This window comes from Megachile rotundata, chromosome 14 (assembly GCF_050947335.1).
Source record: "Megachile rotundata isolate GNS110a chromosome 14, iyMegRotu1, whole genome shotgun sequence".
Lineage (NCBI taxonomy): Eukaryota > Metazoa > Arthropoda > Insecta > Hymenoptera > Megachilidae > Megachile > Megachile rotundata.
The window spans coordinates 3,445,150-3,470,844 of record NC_134996.1 but is presented as its reverse complement, the minus strand read 5'-3'; the positions used below and the strand labels follow the sequence as shown (position 1 = coordinate 3,470,844).

Genomic DNA, 25,695 nt, shown 5'->3' with positions numbered 1-25,695 from the left:
TTCAATACGAACGATTCACCTGATGCACGTTTATTGCAATAACGACTTCGTCAAATAAAACTGATTTATTTTAAAAAATGATTTATTAATCTATATAAATGTTCAATAATAAAAATAAGTAAAAATTAATCATACCAATCTATGTATTACAAGATATTTCTCTTTTTTTAATAACTTACAGAAACTTTTGATGATATACATAGATTTTCTCGTATTATTAAATATTTGTCGTAAACGAATGCAATCTTTAAATTACCACTATACCCAACCTTCAAATATCCACGCATTGAATTTATAATTTTACTTTGAAACTGCAATGTGCAGTCCGTTACAGTTGGTTAATTAATACGTTTATTCAGCGACCACTCTGAATCGAATTATTTTCACAAGAAATAAATTATTAACGCGCAACATATTGGTAGGTTAATAAATTTACGCTTACGGAATAAAAGAAACGAATCGAAACGCGCATCGCGTGCATAATTATTAACGCGAATTAAATCGACGCGGTATCTCGAATTGTGTTTCGAGGAACCAAAAGATTATTTTATATTCCGTGTTTTCACTTTAACAGGGTAAAAGAATTATTATAGCCTCAGTTGTTTTTGTTATGTTGTATTAAAAATATAAAATATGTTATTTTTATTTCAAATTTACATTCATTTAGTTAAGCTGAATATACAACTTCCAGGACAGTGAGATGCTTTGAATTCTAGACGGTTATAAGAAACATTAAAAGAAATAATTCTACAAAATTACTGCACATACCTATCCAGAAAATAAGGAAATATTAATGTCCTCCGCTCTTTAGATTAAAAGCAACATTTCTTTAGTTTTATTAACTGAAATCTTGTGTTTTTAATTTTCATATTTTTTAATTTTCGGGCTGTTAGATTTTCAAGTTATCGGAATGGCCAATTTTCTAATTATCAAATATCTAAATTTTTCAAATTTCTAAGTTTCGAAATTTCCTAACTTCAAGATTCTTTCTTTTCTAAATTATCAAATTATCAATTTTTGGTATATCCATATTCTCAAATCTACAAATTTCAGAAAAGTCGAACATCTTTAATTCCGTAGTTTTTCAATTTTCAAACGTCAAATATTTGGATGTTTAAATTAAAAATTTCGAAATTCATAAATTTCGAAATATTTAACTGCAGAAACTTCTTGTACTGATACTACGGAAGTTTGAGTGCAAATTTTTCTCATATGAAGTAAATGGTACATTATAATTTTGCAGAAATCTACTGAACCTCTGTCGCACAAGCATTTGAAGTTCGGACGTGACACGTGTTATAAAGGTTGTGTACTTGTCATGTAAAATATAACGTAGAATAATAATAACTATTACTATATTGTAGGTAATTTAATATAAAAATAAATGTATATAAGCAGAAAAATAAATTCAAAATATAAAACAAAAGTTTCAGAATAAAACAAAAGACTCTACGACTAAGGCCTAAGGGTTCTGATAGCAGATGTAATCGACAATAAATCAAGGAAAAAACTCACTAGAATGTAATGACTCCTTGGGTCCTATTTCTGTTCCGACTTGAGAACTATGAATTATAAATAGCATACATTTCTAAAAGAACAAAAAATCTATTAAACTATTGTATTGCCAGAACTTAACTGAAGTCTAACCCTCTCGTTGCAATATGTATTTCTAAGACCTAACAGCATTGAAAACGGACGGTGGTGCCGTATACTTCTACACCTATACAAAACACCACAAGTAAATCCAGAGAATTTCCTTAAAAATATGTTATCTTCGATGCTCTTTCACAATTGTCTATCAAATTGTTCTTTTAAGGTTTTATAATTGATAACTAGAAATAAAGAATGCTGTAATTGTCATTTTTTAAAAGATTGCTTTTTTATTTATAAAAAGAGCCTTTGTATGAATGTCAGTACCAGTAATTGTGAATGGAAGTATAATTACAATTATTTATCGACCTTATAAGCAATAAGTTTTTATATATTTTGGCAATATCTTCTCATTTTGATAAGTAGAAGTTGCTTTCCTATTTTTAGCACTTATAGCTTTATTCATTCCTATTCTTCACCATTGTACATGCATATTTTTTGCTATTCAAGTGTACAAGTCCACAGTTATTATTGAAAGTATTAATTTTGTAAGTGACCAGAACGAAAGGAGTTTGAAAATGAAAACACGATGATAATAATTTACTTCTGTTTAGTATTAGGCAGGCAATAACTGTAATACACTCGTCATAAAAATCGAAGAAAATCCGGTTAGATTTCCTGAGCTCAAAGAAAAGTCCTAAAAGAAGAATAAAATCGTGGTTGGGAAAAGAGAATAGGTTGATTGAAATCGAGTGGTGAGCCAGTTACGTGTTATAAAAAGGGGCTCTCGGGGCAAAGCAAACTCAATGGATACCACTAAGTATTTATCTTCCGTTCTCGAGCTGCATTCGAAATGTAAATTGGGCAGCGTTGCTTGAGTGGCGGCTCTGCGAAAGCGTCATGACGCGCATCTTACGCTTTATCGAGTTTTTCAGAGTCACGCGCACACAACGGCCAAGAACAAACGACAGACATTTTCTCTCTGTGGATCCCCCTCTTTACCTGTCTCCGTTCCGCGTCGATCGACGATTTGAAAGGCGTTCCACTTCGAACCATTTGCTCGGTCTAGATCGAGAAATAATTTTCATTCAAGGATCGCTCTTTCAGCCTCGCTCTCTTTACGGCGAAAACTTTGCCGATGCGTCGCAGTTGACGCTTCATCTTGCTATCCGAAATTAACATCGATCACACGAGGATCTTGACAACTGTTGCTCGATCTGTTCGTGCTTAGCTCCGATATGGAAGATACTTTATAAGTAAACAACTAATAATAAAGTAATATTCAATATCTTTTTGTATAATAAAAGAGATGCAAGTATTTTAAAAATTTACTGTATATTTCTGTCAACGATTCAACATATAGAAACATTTTTGTAATTTTAATACGTTTGATTTCTGTGACATTATTAAGGTCGTTCTATGTGTGTTCGGCGTTGGTGGTGCTGGTCAGCGTGCAGTTTTTCCGCTTTTTTATTTCGTGCAGCATCAGGAAACAAAGCGAATACATTGTTTAATGGAATTATTTATCGGAAGTATCTAGACCCAATAAAAATGTATAAAATGACTGAATATTATCCGAGGCCTTGAAAAAATTCAAATTTTTTAAGTAAAATTTTCGGTTTAATTATGCAGTAAATATAGTGTAAATAACAGATAACATAAATCTAATAACTTTATCCTATAGGAAGAAGATTGAGGTAATACGAGTGATTAAATGTTTGTTGAGTTATACATCACGATAGCTTAAAAAAGATGCTCTCGAGAAAAACGTATTTAAAAATTTCAGTTCTAAAAAGTCAATATTTTTGAAAACTTACCACTCTCAGTCAGACACTAATCTACGATTCCAAGCCCGCATAAGTGACCTTCTCTTTTTTCATAATAGCACTAATTTATATAATAAGAAAATCGATTGTTCTGAAACATTACTCGGTTTTTCCTGCTTACCTCATAATTTAAAAAATCTAAAACCAGATTGTTCTAGACCCGCTCTAAGTTGTCCCTGAAGATAAAACACACGAAAATGAAGATAGCACAAATCTCTACAAACGATTAGGAAAGAGCATCCGCAAGAAGATTTAGAAAATTTCAAAAAATGACGAAAAAATGACATTACCTCTGGGGGATTTTTTCAGAAGACGGTACAAACGAAAGTGAAGGTGGTACAAACCTCTACCGGCGAAGAGGAAACAGCACCCCCAAGAAGATTTAAAAAATTCCCAAAATTGACGAAGTTACCTCTAGGAGATTTTTTCAGAAGACGGTACAAACGAACCCTTTGAGGTACAGACGAAAGTAAAGGTGGTACAAACGGGTACACACGAATAGGAAATAGCACCCGCAAGAAGATTTGAAATGTCTCAAAAAATGGTAAAGTCACCCCTTTGGGGATACTTTTGAACGGCGGTACAAACGCACCCCTTGGGGTACAAATGAAAGTAAAGGTGGTACAAACCTCTACAGACATCCCTTTTTATGATGGCGTTGAAAGAAATAAAAAATGGTAAAGTGGGGTGCTGGGGTATTTTCACCCCCTAGTAACTTTTCACCCCTTAGGGTATACGCGAAAAGAAAGGTGGTACAAACGGGTACAAACGAAGCTGAATACGATACAATTGAAAGAAATAAAATTTTTGAAAGTCGGGTGCCAGGTTCAGGCAAGTAAAATTCAATCGTGATGAACATAAATATCATGTTTATCACATTTAGAACCGCAACGTGTAAAAAGCACAATATTATTATTACAATATTGAAAATTAAGGAGCTATCACCATTTGGTGTGATTAAAGAAACGATATTTTTTAGTCATATTTTTGTATAAGCATTAGAATTCATAAAAATAATAAATACTTAACGATTCAAAAAGAATGATGTACTCCGAAACCTATTTCTTGAAATTATGTTGTAAATTAAATTCACAGTTAATATGTAGGTGGAACAAAAAGTTACAGTTTGTTTTCAGTTGACTATCAACTTTTTAAAAGCGAACGGAAACATTAAATTGAATTAGGAAATTATTTATTAAATCGAACAGTATTTTTTACATTAATATTTTTTTTTAGTTACTAAAGATTATATGTATTCATTAAATGATTATTGCAGTCGCTCATAAATCTGAGTTCTGTTTACTTTACTTTTTATTAGTTCATTCAGAATTTTTAATTTTTTTCAGAATTTTAGATAATAACATTATTATAGTTTATCCCGTTAATAATATTGCGTCTAAATTTACCCCACGTGTTGAGTTCGTCGGCACAAATCTATCCCTCGTATTTCCATAAAATACAATATAGTGCTGCAAAGTCAGGTGAACCTGTCGCGCCGGCATATCTAGCCATTTGTAAACCATTTGAACCATTTGTAATCCATACTTAATTCTTCCAGCTGCAGCAAAAATAATAAATTTAAAATCACGACTGCATAAGGATAATCATAATGAATGTTATTTTCCACAATCTAAAGAATATTGCTGCAAAAAAGCAGAGTTAATAAATATTTCCCTAACTCAATTTTGTGTCTCCATTTGTTATTAAAATTTATGCAGTCAATTGAAATCAGAAAGTGATTTTTCGTCCACCTTGTGTTGGAACAGAAAGTATAACATTTGATAATTCGAATTTTTATTGCAAGTTTTTAAGAAATCTAAATTCTATCTTTAACTCTCGATAAAATAATTTTAAGAAAAAAAATACGCCGACTTCGAAATGCACTAAAAAGTATAAAATAATTTCTATTTCCTAATGAAATAATTTCTATTTCATTCAATCATACAATTACGTAACAGATATGAATGAAACCTATTTACTCGTTAGGTAGTATATTAAATACATTTCAACCTTTTCTGAGGCGGTGTAAAATTAAAAATACCTCAGTAAACGTTGCTGCCAATAACCAGTTGATTGTGGTATGGCGTATTGGAAATTAATAAATCCTGAGAAAGAATACGTACCATTATAGATATATCTGGTAATATACGTAAATGTAACGACTGCATCTTCATTTCGCAACGTTTCTGATATAAATGAAATTGAATCGACTTCGTTCGCATGTGGAAGCCATGGATCTAAGAACCTATAAACGGAGCCCACGACGCGGGAATTACCAAATTTGCGGCAGATCGGCTTTATCTTTATAGAATATGCGGCGATCGAGTCTTCCGTCGTTAAAAATTGTATTACATACTCTATGAATTTAGATAGACCATAGTTACATTCTATACGCACTAACACTTTCTTCGCGGTGTGCTGTCGAGATATATGTATAGAAAAAAAAATAGCAATATAAGCTTAGCCTATGTTCGGCTGTCCAAAGGTTGACATGTTCAAGAAAATCTTTTAATTTTGCGCCGCCTCCGAAAAGGTTGAAATGTATTTAATATACTACTACCTAACGAGTAAATAGGTTTCATTCATATCTGTTACGTAATTGTATGATTGAATGAAATAGAAATTACTTCATTAGGAAATAGAAATTATTTTATACTTTTTAGTGCATTTCGAAGTCGGCGTATTTTTTTTTCTTAAAATTATTTTATTTCACGCTTTTTGAGGGAATGGAGCGAATTGTATAGGATACTGTGAGACAGTTCTTCCGGGCTTTTTTTGTCTGCGTAAATGCCATGAACATAATTAAGTAAAAGACAACATGAATATTCGTTTTTTTCTTTGTTAACTTTCTTTGCAAAAATTTACTGCGCATGTGTATCTCTTACGGTTTAGGACTGCGCAATGGTCAAAGTATCCGTAAAATAATAGCTGATCCTGCGCAACAAATTTTCTAACAAATCAAATTGATGCATTTTTAGAACGATACGGAGACTGTACCAAGCAATGTGAATAATACACCAACGTCAACGTGAACTCATCTTGCTGCATAAGTCGCGTGTCAGAGCGGTAAAGCTTAGTGTTTTGGTACAGTGCATTGTAATTGCCCTTTCTTGACTTTCCCGTGCATAGCAGGGGCGTTCCACTAATATTAATAAGAATAGTTTTTCGCTAATATCACGAAAACTAAAGTTTTCCGTCAATTATGCATAAGGAAAAACTCGTTCAGAATCATGCCACTAATAACGTACTAGAAGGACATAGTTAGAAGGACATTTGAAGTTGGTTTCAAAAATTAACAACAATTTTCGCTAATATCTCGAAAACTAAAACTTTCCGTCCATTAAGCATTAGGAAAAGGTTGTCCAGAACCATGCCCCTGACAACATATTAAAAGGACATTAAAATCGTCGGAGTTGATTTCAAAAGTTAATAACAATTTTTCGCTAATATCTCGAAAACTAAAGCTTTCCGCGAAATTTGTATATGAACAAAATTGTTCAGAATCATGCCCGTGATAAGATATTAAAAGCGCACTAAAATCGAGGAAAATCTATTTCAAAAGTTGCCGGTTGTCTTGCAATAACAATACTCTGCAATTAAAAAATGAAAAATTTTTGTATAATGGTACCAATGGGGTGTCAGAACCTACCAGATGCAAAAGGTTTCGTTCCGATCGGTCCACCCAGCTAGGCGTAATCGGTGAACATACATAGAAAAAAAAATATATATATATATATATATATATACTGAGCGAATTGAGTAACCTCCCCCTTTTTCGAAGTCGGTTAAAAATAACAGTCCACGAAAAAATGTGCAAATCATCGATTTACATTGTATTACAGAATTTATTTTTTTTCATGTTACGTTGCCCGAAGTCTGGACAAAATATATTGTATGCCAACGTGAGCGAAGCGTGACTCGTCGTCGTTCGAAGCCTACCACGATAAATTCCATTTTGACGTAGTGCGGGCAAATCGGCGGTGACAATAATGCATAGGTGCATAATCCGCGAGTTGTACGCGCGTCGCGTGAATGCACCGATCCTTGATACTACTGTACTCTCGTGCGAACGAACCATTGCTACGTGAACAAACAGGACATGTACCTGGTGTCTTTTTCACCATGAAACGTTTTTCTGCATATTTCGCAATAACTTCGACACGTTGATTACCATGAGAATTGCTAATAATTATAAACCAAATTTTCAGCACTTCATTTATTATTTATTTGAAATTATCGATAATTTTAAAACAATAACAAATTCGTTTATGGTCACAACATTTAATATGTTATGAAATTAAATGTTTTTGTACGAAATTCAGTAGAAATTCCATTCAGAACTGGAATTTCAATTCTTCCTTTTCTGTTACTTCCACAGATAAGATAGAGGATTGAAACTTGGTGTGAGATGTTTTTTTTGAATGCGCTATCGACTGACGATTGGGTGTTTCATTTAGCTCAAGGGCATGTTTGACTATCTTATGCGGCTAGACTCTTTATTTGAAAAGTATGTAGTTTCAAGGAAAGTGACGTTTCTATAATTGCACTTAACATAATGCTTTAGTTGCAGTATACATATAGCTAAAATTTGTCACTTCATCTTTATGTACTAATGACATGTAGTTCTACCATTTTTATGAATTGTAACCATTCTTTTGTGAATTTTGTACTGTTAACAATTGTGTTACATATTTGAAATATCCATCTTTTAGAATCAATTTTATGAATGATTTAAACCATTCTCCAATATATCCACGTACTTTTTGGTATTAATTTTGTTGATATTCGGAATATTTATGTCTTCCCCATGTATCTAAATACGAGCATAGCTGAAATTGTTACGCTTTCATTGCCAAAATTTTAACTTATAGCAACATTCTGATTGTTGGACAAATCTTACTAACAGAAATGAAGACTGTATAGTTTATTCAGATTCAACATTTTTTGGTCTGAAAAAAATAGATGTATTGGTGCTTCTCTTCAAGTCACACGACTTTTTAAAAACGCGAGTCTTACTTCTTTATGTTGAAGCGTCGAAGGCAATTTCGAGACATTTAAATCTATTTTAATATGACCTACTATTACACTTTCATTTGTTACAGGTATAAAATTAATTATATGTCCCTTCGCAACAATTTCTTATATCCGCTCTTGCCCGATCTTTTCTGTATGAATCACATAATCGGATAAAGTTATTAATTCCACGATGTGATTTTTATATATTTTTTCCTCCTTTGTTCTGAACATGCAACGGAACACAATACGCGAGGATTTCGTAGGTAGTTTATGATAGGCCCGGGACTAACAGTTATTTTTGAAAGGCAGATTTTGGCCATCGCCGGCAATTTAGTTTTACATATTTTCAAAAAATGCCTTTAGAATTTCTAACTACCATTTCGTCTTCAATAACTACTCCATCATAAACTTGATTTTTCCTAAAAGGTCACCGAAGACGGGCCTCGGTCCTTTCGTAGCAGTACTTTTTAGGACAACGTGCGTATCATTTGGAGGGAAAAATTCCGGCGTTGTTGACCTTCGAGATCCTCTCGTACTCATCGGTATCTTTTCCACTCTTTTCCAAAACGGGCGCGCTCAGGGCGCAAGAGAGGGTGGGTCCTACGTCAAGGCACATGTTGGTTGGAAAACCAATGTTTCTAATGAGAACCAATCAGCATGCCTCCTTAAACTTCCGACGTTTCGAGGGAGTCAAGACTAAAACGTATCGTCAAAATTCATACAAAGGTCATTCATTTCGGACCAAGAATTAGAATTGATACAAAGGTTAATCGTGTCGGACATAAGTAAAAGTATTCATACAAAGGTCAACCGCTTCGGACCTAGAACCAAGTACACACGTGAACCGTTTTGGACGTAGAATTCATTACACAAGTCAATGTTTCGGACTTATTGTTAGAGCGAATACTAATGTTGCAAAATAGCAAACTGAAAGTTTAAAATATTTGTAACAATTCTTATCCAAAATCCTTTCAGGACCGATTTGTTTTGAGCTGTAGGAATACTTTTTGCCTAGCAATTGTTAGGACCATAGTAGGTTAAATAAGATTTGGGCGAAATTTTATAACTCTAGATTACTTAACTTGGTCACAGTAAATATTGCATACGAGGTCTGTCTCAAAAGTATCCGACCTTCCTTCATATTTCCCTGCTGGTGTTATTCTGCGTCATCAGGCTGGTGACATCCTTCGAAGTAGTCCCCATTTGATTGTAGAATACTCTGCCAACGACCTTTCCACTTATGGAAACAGTCCTGGAACTCGTTTTTCGAAATAGCCTTTAGAGCTTTCGTCCTATTAGTTTCGACCGTTTCTTTATCGTCGAATCGGTGTCCTTTGAGTAGCATTTTCAATCTTGGAAACAACCAAAAATCGCAGGAAGCTACATCAGTACTGTACGGAAGCTGACGGAGCTGTATGACTTTGTGCTTCGTCAAATATTGCTGCACAAGATTCGATGCATGCGCTGGCGCGTTATCGTGATGAAGAAGCCAATCACTGTTTGAACCAAATTGAGGCCAAAACTAGTTTTCGGTATTCCAAGATCACATTGTAGTTCTCGCACAGTCAATCGATGATTTTCCTTGATCGCAAGTCGCACACGTTCGATATTATTAGGTCTTGTTGTCGCGGAAGGCCGCCCAGAGCGTGGGTTACTATCAAAAGATGTGCGGCCATCTTTGAACCGTTTAGACCACTCTTTGATTTGTGTGTTGCTCATATACTCATTCCCAAATGCCTTCTTCATCATATCGATGGTTTCCGAACAACTCTTTTCGAGTTTTATGGAGAATTTGATACAAATTCGTTGCTCTGATCCTTCCCTCACTTTTCACAACAGCAGAATGCGACGAACATAAAAAGCGCTTTGTAAACAAATATACGTTACACATGAACTAAGGCGTCCCGACGAAAACTGCGATATCGTGAAAGTTCGTAAAGCTTTGCAGTTGATACTCATACCCGGCAAATGACGATAAAATTGTCAGGTGCGAAGAAATTAAAGAAGGTCGGATACTTTTGGGACAGACCTCATATATGTTTAAGTGATTTGAAACTTGTCTGTGTAACTAGTATACGAGATATATGAATAGGAAAATCACATTTTTGTTTTAAGTATAACGAAATGTTTATTTATTTTGGAATGATATTTTCGTAATCATCCGAAACTAAATGTAATCAACCACAAGAAATTCTTTTGTTTCAACACATACCCACATCAGTCATATTCAACTTTCGGAAGCCTCTTTCACGCAACGATAACCAATCTCATCTTCCGAAGATATCATTCATGCTTTTCCCATATATTATTATCGTTCACGCAAAACTAACCACATAACCCAGTTAGCATGTGTGTCATGTAAAAGTGTACGTTATTGCCTTGAACAATATATTCAATGTAACATTTATGTATGCCGTATGATCAAGAGGTTCGTGCAATCGCTAAACTTCGAAAGATTGAAATATTTATAAAAAGTTCTTCTTATGAGATCGGTATAAGTGCATTATATCCAATAAGGACAATTTTAAATGAGACAGTTTAAATTTATAATGAGTACATACTTTATCAAATAAATAAAAGTTGTATGAACTCCTTTATCACACCGTGTATTGGGTTGGCAAATAAGTTCATTCTATTATTTAAAGCAGAATAAAACGCAGTTTTTTGATACACAATGTAAACTTTAATCAGTTATTTATTGGCCATTTTTATTTATAATTTCTTGCCATCATTTCACCAACTTCATTATACCGCATTCATAAAACGTTTGGGGCTTCTCGGCGAAATACGAATCCAGGTGGTTTTTGACGCTCTCTTCATCCCTAAAGGCTTTTCTGTTCATAGAGTTCTGTAGCGACCAGAACAGGTTGTAGTCGAAATCGGCAAGATCTGGTGAGTACGCAGGATGAAGTAAAACATCTCAGCCAAGGCTAATCAATTTATTCCGAGTCGTCAATGACGTATGAAGTTTGGTGCTGTCATGGTGAAAGACGACACCCTTCCGATTTGCTAGTTCTGGACGTTTTGTGCCGATTGCTTAGTCCCATCCATTGCTTGATTCATTAATTGCATACTATATGAAGTTGAATCAATCGTTTTGCCTACTGGTAACAATTCGTAATATATGACACCCTTATCTACAGTATCGTAGACGACCCATTTTTTGTCTCTCAACACCACTCGCTTAAACAATGGGTCGTTTTCTTGGCGTTTCAGTAGCGACTCACATATGGATATGCGTGCGGCCAATTTAGCTTCAGTTAACTGATGCGGTATCCAAACCTTAAGATGAGAAATATAACCCAGTTGGCGCAAATGATTTTCTACGCTTGTATGGTACATTCAGTGTCGTACCGATTGGGATGGATTGACTTCGACTATAGACTTAATGTCACTTGAATTAACGTCGCTTGTTGAACCTGAGCGGGGCGGAGGATTAAGTCATCATTTAAAATATTTTTTTTTAATTCCGCCAATTTGTTATAAAATGCTGTAAAATTTAAACAAACTCTTTTTTGCGTTTTTTTTTTAATAGGGAGCGCAAAGTATTTAAATTAAAAAAAAAATATGGTCATGCTCTTTGAAGCTTCCCCTTTAAAATGAGTTCTTTAGAACAATGAAGCCTTGAAAACTGACGCCAATACAAGCTGCAAAAGATGCGGGTACTTCCGTTTTAGATAAGCGAGTCACGCGCTCAGCTATTATGATTGGTTGTTTTATATCACTGGTCCAAAATCAAATACGAAAAGACCTCATATACGACTTAATGACTCTGTTTATACCCTGAAAAGTATATAAGTAGCAACTCTTGGCCGTTGACATATTTTTTAATCATAACTACATTTATAGATATTAGTTTCTATATTCACTGCTTATGTTCTACAAAAAAGGCGTCATTGCTTGACGGAAACCGCGAGAAAGAGGTTCTTTCCTCTTATGAGAATGGCATGAAAGGGGTTATGATCAAATGTATGGAGAGCATTATTGTGTAGGGTGGACTAAATAATTGTGGGAAAAATTTGATAGAAGTTATTTCATTATATTAAACGCAGAATTATCATTATCGCACTGGTAAGTCTTACATAACATTTGTTTATACGATAATGGCGCAAGGTTGTGAAATTTCTAGTGTCTATAATAACAGTATTCCAGTGTGTGTAAAAAATAAGCTTCTAAACAATCAGTATGTTTAATGTATTAATTTTGTGTTACATACTTAAATGCCACGTTTAATAAAGGTGATTCTGCCCATTCAAATATATATTTAGGAGTGCGAATTGGATTTTCTAACAGTCTTTGTATGCTAATGCGCATTGCAAGTCTTTTAATGCTCGCCCCAGTACCATCCCTTACTATAAGTTGTTACAAAAAATTGAAGAATGTGTTACAAAACATTTTTCAGAAATATCGAAATCATTAGAATAATGAATTGAATTAATTTAATTTGCTTACTTTTATTGCCCAGCTGCCTTGTTAGTCATGTTTTCTAAAACCTAACAACTTTTACGATTTTAATATTTTTAAACCAATGACCGAACAAACGGATCACATTCATATTACTTCAGTTTTTTAATTTCGGGATCTTTAATTTTTCAAATAAATTCCCTGATTTAAACATTTTCAAAGCTCTTAATTTTCCCAGTTTTCTAATTTCGGAACTTTTGAATCACCAAATCGGCATATTCCAAGTTTTTCAAATTCTCAAATTTTAAAATTCCCTTATTGTTAGGTCTCCAGAACCCATAAACTTTTTATTTTGAAATTTCTTAATCTCTAAATTCTGAAATGTCCAATTTCTAAATTTTCTAAATTTTCGATGTAGAAATTAAAAATTTTCTATTTTCATATTCCCAACTGTTTCAGAACCTCAAATTTTCGTTTAAAAATGCCTGAACCTTTAAATTTTGTAAATGTCCAGTTACACATAATTCCAAATCTACAAATGGGATCTCTGTAAAAGTGATTTCGAACAAATTAGCAGAAATGCACAAATGTGTAAGTCTAAATGGTGCTGATGAAATACCTACAGACATACGTTTAAAAAATATAAAAATACGATGGCTTAAAGATATGTAAAGTGCTATATGTATTATAAACGTTTAAAAAAAATGTATATGTATACAATGTATATTCGAATGTGTACACTGCTCAAAAGAAATATGGCATAGAAAAAATTTAGGCAAAAATTGGCCAAATTCGACTGATGATAACTCCGTGAAAAATCATCGCAAAGTTATGCTCTTTTTTTTAAATTAAAGCTTGAGATCTCTACTTTAAGACCCTGTAGGTCGATTTTAGATTTGATGCATCTCTACGACAATAACACTGTAAATGGGAGGTCATGTTTGATATATTGATAATTACAAAGTTTGACGAAATGCATGGACTTGCCACATTTTTTTTTGGCGATACTGTTTACAGGAGCATAAAGTACAAACCTTTATCTTTAATTTCCAGTATGTGAAAAACCGCTACCATTTTTTTCTGCAAAGATACAGAACTTTAAAGAAACTCTTGCATTTATAGCATATACCGCCAGCATTAGAATTACCCGATGTGCAGGTCGGAGAGGTTGCTGGACAGATTTAGCGCATCATATGCCTCTGACAAGAGCCTTTTTTTGTGTGTATTTGTGTGTGAGTATCTGTGTAACTGTATGTTTGAATTCTAATAACGCGTGTTTCCACCGCGTTGTTGAATTATCCCTTGCAGTCGATTACTCACGTTAATGCAAGCCCTAATTTCTTCCTGTGGAGTGTCATTCCAAATTTCAGTTAAGACTTGCGATAGATCTTACAGATTGGTAGGTTGTCTTGTTAAATTTCTATAGGGTTCAAATTTGGACTTACTGCAGAATATGGAAGCAATCAAATTGAATTGGGACTGCAAAATTCGAGAATGATTCTCAACGAGGCTTCTCGATGATAATTCATACACACACACAGATTCTCACACACAAATACACACAGAAAAGGCTCCTGTCAGAGCCATATAATGTGCAAAATCTGTCCAGCAACCTCTCCGACCTGCACATCGGGTAATTCTAATACTGGCGGTATATGCTATAAATGCAAGAGTTTCTTTAAAGTTCTGTATCTTTGCAGAAAAAAATGGTAGCGGTTTTTCACATACTGGAAATTAAAGATAAAGGTTTGTACTTTATGCTCCTGTAAACAGTATCGCCAAAAAAAAATGTGGCAAGTCCATGCATTTCGTCAAACTTTGTAATTATCAATATATCAAACATGACCTCCCATTTACAGTGTTATTGTCGTAGAGATGCATCAAATCTAAAATCGACCTACAGGGTCTTAAAGTAGAGATCTCAAGCTTTAATTTAAAAAAAAGAGCATAACTTTGCGATGATTTTTCACGGAGTTATCATCAGTCGAATTTGGCCAATTTTTGCCTAAAATTTTTCTATGCCATATTTCTTTTGAGCAGTGTATATACATATGTATATGCGTATCTGTTTACATACATATGTGCCTTACGCTGAATAATAGTGATCATTGGCAGCGATGTCAATTCTTTAATGACATTTGTATGATATACTTTTAAAATCATATCTAAATCATATCATATCTTTCGTATTCTTTATTTTTTTATCCGTTTGCCTATATTATTCATAGGTAAAGTGTCCTTTGATACGTAGGAAGATTCTCCTAAATTCTTTCACGATCGCGTTTAAAGATTTTCCAAAATTGACCAGTTAGTTTGATTATCCGATACATTTAGCTACTTGCACGCGCGTTACAGTATAACATTTAGCAATATGATACGTAATAACGTATCGCGATTCTAATTTTCAATCTGAAATCTTAGATTATTAAAATTTCAGCTGAAATATCATCTGATTGCAGTGTCACCATTTAGTTTTCATAACTTACCAGTAATAATCAAATTTACTCGCGAAATATAGTACCGCTCATATCAAATTTCTTAAACACGTTTCATTCAAGGTTCTTTGGTTTACCTGCAAGTCCAAACAAATACATCTTCCCTATGGGGATTTCGATTTCGAAAGTCATTGAGAAACACTTCCGTTACATCATCGTCTCTTCATCAATCGTACTCATTGGCATTCTCGATAGGTTTTAAATTCACAAATGGATTCATTGCTAATAATAGCGCTTCTTTGTATTTCAGTGAAACGTTATAGAACTGAATTATACCAACGAGTTCCCATTTACATAGGTGGAATTAACGAGACTGCATCCGCTGCTGGATTTTCTGACCCGGGCAAATCAATGTAGACGGAACAACGCGGGCCCGTCGATCATCGACGAGGATCGGATCGAGAGGTGGCACGTTAAGTTGCGGGAATAAATTTCGAAATTCACGGTTAATCCGTGTTTGTTCGTGGATCTCGATCGATCTCACTAATTAAATATCGACAGAGACGATGGAACGATCGAGAGAGAGTTTATCAAGGCGGATATTGTATATTGATCGTTTGGCTCTCGTAAGACTCGTTTCCAGGTCGGCCTCGAGAGAGAGCTCAAACTCCCGCCGAGGATGAACTTAATTTTCTAGCTCTGACAAGGTCTTTCCCGCGACTACCACTCGTTTCTCCTCCTTCGAGGACTCCCTTTGACTGTTTACGCAGTATAATTAACGCTGCGTTGCCGCGAAAACGTTAAAGTGGATTCTCTGCGGCTGATTTAGCAAAGTAAACGAGATTCCAGCTAGCACTACCTCTACCTACGTTTCGCTCTTTCTCGTGACATAAGATGTATCAGTTGCACGGAAACGTAAACTCGTACGAAACTTGTATAGATCTGTTTCACCTGATTTGAATTTCGAAAGTTTGCCTCTCTTTTCTTTAGTCTTTTTGTAAGATGCAGTAAAAGAAAATAATTATTGATGAATAACGATTAGAATATAATTCCTACAAATCGTGATATAGTATAATTTATTTGAAATAATATAAAAAAATAATTATTTGAAATAATGAATTATTATATTATATTATATTATATAAAATGAATATTCGTTCATTTTATTTTACGAATATTAATAATTAATAAAAAATTAATGTAAAATATAAATTATTTTTCAATAATCTTTTACTTCAGGTGAAATACAAGAACGCAATAAATAATATGACGTAAGATGTTATTGGATTAAATTAATTATTGAATTTAGAGGACAGAAAATTTTTCAATTTAACTGTGCTTTTTAACCGACTTCGAAAAAGGAGGAGGTTACTCAATTCGATCAGTATATTTTTTTTTTATTATTTTCTATGTGTGCCCGCCGATTACGCCTAGCTGGATGCACCGATCGGAACGAAACCTTTTGCATCCGGTAGATTCTGACTCCCCATTGGTACCATTATCAAAAAATTTTTCATTTTTTAATTGCAAAGTGTTGTTATTGCAAAAAAACCAGCAACTTTTGAAATAAACTTTTCTCGATTTTAGTGCGCTTTTAATATCTTATCACGGACATGATTCTGAACAATTTTGTTCATATCAAAATTTCGCGGAAAGCTTTAGTTTTCGAGATATTAGCGAAAAATTGTTGAAAAGTTTTGAAATCAACTTTGGACGATTTTAATGTCCTTTTAATATGTTATCAGGGGCACGATTCTGAACAACTTTTTCCTTATCCGCAATTAAGGGGAAGCTTTAGTTTTCGAGTTATTAGCGAAAAACTATTGTTATTAATGTATTGAATTCTACGTATGCCTTCGTGTCTCTGGTGGTGTATGAGTCAACATGCAGTCGCTGATTTTCTACTGTTTCTACAAACACGTCTTGTCGGCCGATAAAAAGCGTGAAATAAAATAATTTTAAGAAAAAAAATACACCGACTTCGAAATGCACTAAAAAGTATAAAATAATTTCTATTTCATTCAATCATACAATTACGTCACAGATATGAATGAAACCTATTTACTCGTTAGGTAGTGTATTAAATACATTTCAACCTTTTCGGAGGCGGCGCAAAATTAAAAATACCTCAGTAAACGTTGCTGCCAATAACCAGTTGATTGTGGTATGGTGTATTGAAAATTAATAAATCCTGAGAAAGAATACGAACCATTATAGATATATCTGGTAATATACGTAAATGTAACGACTGCATCTTCATTTCGCAACGTTTCTGATATAAATGAAATTGAATCGACTTCGTTCGCATGTGGAAGCCATGGATATAAGAACCTATAAACGGAGCCCACGACGCGGGGATTACCAAATTTGCGGCAGATGGGCTCTATCTTTATAGTATATGCGGCGATCGAGTCTTTCCGTCGCATACTCTACGAATCTAGATAGACCATAGTTACATTCTATACGCACTAACACCTACTTCGCGGCGTGCTGTCGAGTTATATGTATAGAAAAAAAAATAGCTATACAAGCTTAGCCTATGTTCGGCTGTCCAAAGGTTGACATGTTCAAGAAAATCTTTTAATTTTGCGCCGCCTCCGAAAAGGTTGAAATGTATTTAATACACTACCTAACGAGTAAATAGGTTTCATTCATATCTGTGACGTAATTGTATGATTGAATGAAATAGAAATTATTTTATACTTTTTAGTGCATTTCGAAGTCGGTGTATTTTTTTTCTTAAAATTATTTTTTCTTAAATTGTTTTTCTTTTCATTGACTGGAAAGACATTGCTTTTGTAGTAAATCTACGTTTATAATCAATAAGAGCAACGTTTGCATTAATGTAATATTTCATATAATTTACCCTGACATACGGTGAGTCTTAAAGTTGTATGCATGAGGTACTATGCATATGCATAGAAATTTTCATTCTTGACGTAGTTCTTGATGTAGACATCACACAATTAATAACGGTCCTTGTTGTAGAAAATGATAGTATTTTTTGCTTGTGATCGTTTTGATTCTGATTTTTGTTTTATATTCTGACCAGATTAGGATATGTACAAGAGCACCATAAAAATTCTATAAATATGTCTGCAATAAGACAATAAAAGAAATCATCTTATTAAAGAATTCTGTTTATTAATCAATGTACTAACAGAAATACCAAAAATTCAATTCCTTTAGTCGATAAAAGTAAAATACATGGTACTCAATATGCACTAGAACTTCTATAAAAGAACTAGTATAAAAGCTGGTTTAAAAAATAAATGAAAAAATGAGTTCTTTAAATATAATTATAAAACCGTAAGAAAAATTCTGTTGGGAAAATAAGTTTGCATACAAAGTTTGTTTAGATACGGAAACAATAATAAACATGTAAAAGATTCTATCATTCTGTTTTATGAAAATATCGTTAAGTGGTAAACATTTCATTATAGAGGATTCCGATATTGAAGATTGCTGTTTCTTCAACTACTTCCCAAATCTGGTTTTAAACGTTTACACATCAACTTTATGTTGTCCTTCATCAGTGAAAGTGATAATTAATTCTTCTCGTTGACTATAAAACAATATTGCAATTCTAATGATTGTCATAAGGAAATTAATCATCAACTAACTGTTAACTGTGTATTTCGATAGAGAAAGTATAGTGTTAGGTGTTCACATTAGGACTTATATACGTCCATTATTTAACACTGCTGAGAATTTGTTAAATATCGCTCAGTCCTGGAAAATAGGCCTCTGTGTACTCTTGACTCGCTAAGAAAAAAGTAATCAGAATGGCCGGGTACCGAGACAATGGGCTTGCATCACTAATATTTCGCGGTACTTTCGTTTCTCGAAGCGCAACTCTAGCATGCGTAATTTTAGCCTGTACAATCGCACCGGATGGAAACTTAGTGTCAAAGTTATCTTTAACTCTTTACAGTATTGAGTTGTATACATCATAAATGAATATAACAATGTGTATGCAGATTATATATGCAATACATTGCTAAAATTAATCCAACGAACTGTAAAATAAAGCATTTTTGATATTTTTCTTTGCGAGTGTATACTAGGTAAAATGACGACATGAATTTTCATTCAGTGTACAAGATTTTCGTCCAAAATATAAAGTATGTGTAATGAAATGTAACCCAATCTTATTTTCTATAATAATTAGGATAATTTTATTCTAATCTTTTTATTATCAAAGTTTTGTTATTGATTAATTTAATAAAAAAAGTAGCGATCGATTTACCATAAAAATAAAACTTTATTGGGAGGGTGGAAAACTGTACAGGATCCGCAAAGTTCATCCATTCCAGTTTAATTTAAAATGAAATAATAATAGGATTGATTACGTCATATTTAAAAAGAAATATTATATTCACAGTTTACCTCCAGTAGTTTAGGTAATATACACGTTATGATACCTAAAAAAGATACCATATACTGTAATATGGTAGTTCGAAATCATTATAATTTATATATTACCGGGAATGCGTAGATAGTGCATACTTTGTTTTGTTTATAAGATATCTACATATAATTACAGTTTTATTATATAACATATTAATGCGTTAAATGTAACTGTTCTTTTACAATTAGTATATGAGGTGATCTTCTTGAACATGATCTCATTTGATTATTATTGACCACACTTGACTTTGCCGAATATGGATCGTTTCTCGCAAGAATAGTTTTCACTTAGAATATTTTTAACACAAATTTTCACAAAGCTAAATTATAGTATTTACAGTACACGATACGCGAAGATCAAGATATTTTCTATCTTTAACCCTTTCTAATTATATTTATCTAATTATAGCTCTTTCTATTAATTATCATTATTTAGAACAGCATCGTTTGATTTTCCAAATTCAACATTTCATTTACAATCTTTCGAAATTAATATAATATTACTGTCACTCAAATACCTTTTAATTATTATTTGCCTTCATTGATTCGATTATATTATATTTTGTATCTGACAATAATCCGTTTTCTGCAATGTTCGATGTATTGAAATTAAACAAAGAAAAATTATTGATCAAAGTAAGTATCATTAGAATTAATAACCTTTCGTCATATTTTTATGCAATCTTTGCAATTTTGATACAAAATATGTGAAAATATCATTTAAATTTTGCTTGAATTATATTGATAATAATTTGACAACTGTATTTTAGTTGTAGATAAATATTGTTTATCGATTTATTTTTGCTAACAGGAGAAAAGTATCAAAAATTAAGCAGATATTTTCAAAAGTATATGTATAAACTGTTGTACGGTATGTAACATTGCTCCGTAAAAAATAAACTTCATGGGGGATTTCGTTTCAGAACAAAATGTTTAGGAATTTGAAGAAACTGAATATTCATTTTGTTTTTCTTGTATAGTTGTTTCCGGATTAATTGCGTGACCGTGGTACGACTAATTGGCAGAATACCATATTACTTTCTTTAAATTCATTAATTATTGACGTTGAGAAATTTAAAGTTAATAAGTACGAATTACACAAACAGTTTATGTGATTAATATTGCAAGGGCGTTGAAATAGTAGTGTTGATTTTCCAATAAATCTAATTGAAACCCAAAATTGTCTATGAAATAATACATATAAAATATAAAAAAACATGAACTATAAATGTGGCAGTCGAAAATAGTGCTACCAATATTTAACTTTATTCCATTTATATAATATCATTCGATATTTCTTACCGTTTATTTAATGAAATCTTCTAATTTCTGTACACATATGATAAGGAAATAATTTTGTAGGGAGGAAGTAGAATCTTTACGCATAATCCGCCATATTGGTCACTACTGACCAAGATTCTCAGTTATATAATGAACTACAGTTAACACATAATCGTTTACACTAATCTAATCATACGTATCATAAACAATAACCAAAAAGTACACAAGATGTAATAATTTTTTTAGTTGTCATAATGTTATCAGCCTTTGTTTATCTTCCAAATAATAAGCTTACATGTGTGTCATAAAGAAATGCTAACTTTCTCCACGAAAACATTTCCTCTATCGTTATTCACCGTTTGAAATCTACAAAACTTGTCTTTGAATTGAAACTCATCCTAATTATTACCAAACTCGAGAGCGAATTTAAAAAAAGACGCGAGTCTTCAAGAAACAGTCAGAAACCATCAAAATAACTCACCAACAAGTAACAAAAAGAACGCAACGTATTGCAGGACACATAAATGATGAAGTAGCCACATGATCCTGTACTTTCTAACCTTGATGACTCAACTGGGAGCTAGGAATCCGAATATTGGACAGGTAGCCTCATCTTTAACACCCACGAGGCACCAAAACGTTCACAAAAAGCAATAGAGAAACAACGTAACGTGAAGACACGTGAACTTCGATGGTAACCGGTCCTCGGGACGCGAAAGACTGGAGAAAGGAGCGTTTGTTAGGTGGTTCGGTTCGATGTTAACCATCGACTTCTGCCCACCTCTGTTCCTTTTGCTCGCTGCCATTCCAATCTGTGCCGCTCTCCCTTCACGGCAAATAGATAAGTCTCTTCCCTTCACGGAGAATCTTCGTAGAAAGTTGATCGACACCGACCTTCTAGTTCACGGCAAAATGATGACATGTCGATAATATCAGTGGGTTTGTTGATACTCTGGGCTTGTGGCAATGTGATATCGGCACATTAAGTCCACAAAATCCGCGAATTTCTAATGTAACAAATGCTGAGTCAGTTAAGAGTGTTAAGTCGTCGATTTTTGAATGAAGACTTCCTGATCTAATTTTATTAAACGAGCAACATAATACTATTAATACATTCTGAACGACAGTGAAATTCATTCTTGATATTTTCTTTGTACTTAATTTTTCGCATTTTAGCTTTCTGATCAAATAAATATATATGTGCTTTTCTGTTATAAAATGATGAAATAAGATGACATCCCATTGATAAGTTAAATTTGTTATTTTATCCTTCCTCTTTAATCGCAATTAACGGTGTGAACAGATATTTCTCCTTAACCATTTAACATAGCATATGTATGATTATTTCTATAAAGTTTTAAATAAATTGTAACGTCCCCGGGAACATCACATTAAATCCAGTCGATAAATAAAGAAACATGCTAATGCGTATATCTTTTTCTATTCTATTACCGACCGCAAATTACCGACTGCACCATAAAAATTCGCGTGGTAATGGGATGGGGTAGCTCACGCGTGCAACATTGTTTAGAGTAGATCACCGATCGATGGCGCGCGCGTTAGTTAGAAAGAGACAGAAGATACAGTGAGGAGCAAAAGTGAACACACATACGATATTTTTACAAAAATGAAATTTTATTCAATGTTTCCATATAGAATAAAAAAAAAAATACATAGTATTAAGTACAATGTTTTAGATTTCCAAAAAAGTTTTACCCGTTATGATGTCATTAATATTTTGATAGATACAAATGTTTTCCGTGTAGTCGGTTTTGCACCACAATTCATTTTCAACGTTTCAACATTTCATATTTTTGTACATTTACAGTAAATATTCGATATGTGCACAAATGATCTGTACGATATGTGCACCAAAGTTATCCCCACCACTGGGGGGAAGACCCCTTCAGACGCCAAGAAGCTCGATCGCCGAGAAATGTAAATTGATCCGAGCCTTAGTGTGTCCGTGAGACAATACCAATGCAAATATAAAACTTTTTTATTTTTTATTTTTCCGAGATCCAACTTTTACCAATAGATTCTTTACATTTTTCTGATTAAAATAAGACCAAACACGACATAATTTGGACTATATTTACTGGTGTAATTGCCGATAAAAGTTTCTCACGTCGAAGAGGATAGCGAGTCAAAAAGAGAGAGACGCTACGATCGTAGCAGTCGGCAAAGATCAAAAGTCTGTTCGATTGTTTGCAATACTTGAGCATTGCTAATTTTTTTATTTTTCATCCATTTTTTTATATAACTTTCTCCATCATATTCGAGACATTTTCCTGATTAAAATGAGACCAAACACGACGTAATTTAAGTTATATTTACTTGCAATATCTTATTAGAGTAAAATCATCGATGTACGCGTAACACTTGAAATTACAAGTAAATATGTCTCGAAGTATGTCGTGTTTGGTCTCATTTTAACGACAAAAATGTTACAAATATGATGGAAAAAATTTCACAAAAAAAAAATAAAAAATAAAAAAGTTTTATTCTTGCATTAGGAGTGTCCTTCTGGTAGGTCACTGTTTGTTTACGTTCAGTCTCCTTCGCTCGAAATGTAGGAACTGTACGATATCTGCACCAGTTCGGTCCCGAGAATGGTGCACATATCGAATATGTACTATACATAGTCTAAATTATTTAGTGTTTAGTCTTATTTTAATCGGAAAAGTATGAAGAATACATTAGTAAAAGTTGGATAACGAAAAAATGGAAAATAAAGAAGTTTTACTCATTAGTATTATCCCTTAGTATGTTTCCGTTTGTTTACATTCGGTATCCTTCGCTCGCTGTCCTTTTCTACGTTCGGCAAAACATCAATCAACGTAGGAACTGTACGATATCTGCACCAGTTCAGACCCGAGAATGGTGCACATATCGAATATTTACTGTAATATTTTGTCCACAAGCCTTTGGTCTTCATAGTGGCATGAATGCGTTTAGGCATACTTGAAATTATATTTTCGCAGTATTCTGGAGTAATAGAATACCACTGATGCTGCACTCTTTGCCACAAATCATTTATTGTTGTTGGGGGAGTACTGTATTCATTTGCTAGCTTCATTTTTAAATATGCCCAGACATTTTCGATAGGATTTAAGTCCGGACTTTGAGCAGGCCACACCATCATTTAAAATTGTTGAGCCTCGAGCCAATTTTTTATGCTTTTCGCAGAATGTGCAGGGGCGTTATCGTGTTGGAAAACAACATCACATTCTGGTACCGGCATATTATCGACAACATCCAACAAATTTTGTTCTAAAATGTGTTTGTAAGTGTATTGGTTTGCCGAGCTCTCAATTCGATACAATGAACCTACACCATACACCGAAATGCAACCCCATATCATGAATGAACCACCGCCAAATTTAATTGTCTGTTTGACATGACGGGGAAAAGCGGTTCACCTTTCCGTTTCCAGCACCAAGAACGTCCATCCGATAAAATTCGATTTATTTTGGACTTATCTGAAAAAGTTACGCTCTTCCATTGTTCGGCATTCCAATTTATATACTTTTTGACAAAACACAAACGAGCTTTAATATTTTTCTTTGAAAGAGCAGGTTTCTTCTTCTTCTCCATTGATGTAAAATTAGCTTCTTTTAATGCTCTTCGAGCGGTCTATTTGCTTATTTTCTTTCCAACATCGCTTTCTAACAATTTTGCAGCCATTGACGCCGTCGTCGCGACTTCCGAAGTTATGTATTTTGTTAATCGCCGCTTGTCCTGACAAGACAATAATTTTGGACGTCCTCCGAAAGATGTAGGAACTTCACTACAATTCCGTTTTCTTATTTTATGTACCACAGCCTGACTGACTGCAAGCCTTTTGGCAACTTTTCGCGTTGATAAGCCAGATTTTAATAGAGAAATAATACTATCTTTCACAGTTTTAGATAATGTTTTCATGACAGTGTGTTAATGTGTGTTACTGCACGAACAACAACAGTGCAACTACTAGAGAATTCCCGATTTCAGACAACACTGGTCTTTGTTTACAAAGCTATCTTTCCGTTTCTCAACCACAAATTTTCTGATGCGGTGCAAAACCGACTACACAGAAAACATTTGTATCTATCAAAATATTAATGACATCATAACGGGTAAAACTTCTTTGGAAAGCTAAAACATTGTATTTAATATTATGTATTTTTTTTTTTTTTATTCTATATGGAAACATTGAATAAAATTTCATTTTTGTAAAAATATCGTATGTGTGTTCACTTTTGCTCCTCACTTCGAAACAATGTAATTATAAATTATTATTTAAATGTTTATATTATATATATTATTAATTATTCACTCATTATAAATTGCGTTATATTTTTAACTATTATTTCTTCTATTAAAACACTTCTAATTTGCGTATCTAAAAATGATTAAAAATACGATTTAACGGAAAAACTTGTGAGAAACTAATTAATAATAAACCAAAGCATATTTTTATTAATCAAACTAATATATATTTGTCACTAAATAAAGCGTAATAAAATAATAATACTTTTTGAGCGGGAAAAACCCATGATTCTCTGGGTATAAAAGGGCGTGTAGCAGCGGCTGCGAGCGCAGAACAATCTTGGAAGTATGTACTACGTGCCGGACCTCTTAGGAAACGACTAACTGGAGCAGTTTTAACTGGTAAGAGCCTACAAGATTCTTAGTTTTGACTGGATAGCGGGTATCAGCCATTTGGATACTCGATCGTTGGGTAATTCTAG

The 25,695-nt window shown here is 33.4% G+C and overlaps 2 protein-coding genes across 8 annotated transcripts in view; one reads left to right on the top strand and one right to left on the bottom strand.

Moving 5' to 3' along the window:
* Positions 1-21,734, bottom strand: part of LOC143265784 (uncharacterized) — a 265,363-nt gene extending 243,629 nt beyond the window's left edge. For 2 of the 6 annotated variants that reach the window (XM_076539761.1, XM_076539762.1), the window contains exon 1: positions 21,444-21,734. In XM_076539761.1, coding sequence (XP_076395876.1) covers positions 21,444-21,504 — 61 coding nt within the window. In that variant the 5' untranslated portion in view covers positions 21,505-21,734. The remainder of the gene's footprint in view (positions 1-21,443) is intronic. The other 4 variants (XM_076539760.1, XM_076539755.1, XM_076539756.1 and 1 more) reach the window with 3 other exon arrangements.
* The window catches only part of qin (tudor domain-containing protein qin), a 441,068-nt gene that overhangs the window by 371,221 nt on the left and 44,152 nt on the right, over positions 1-25,695 (top strand). The gene's annotated exons all lie outside the window — the stretch shown is intronic.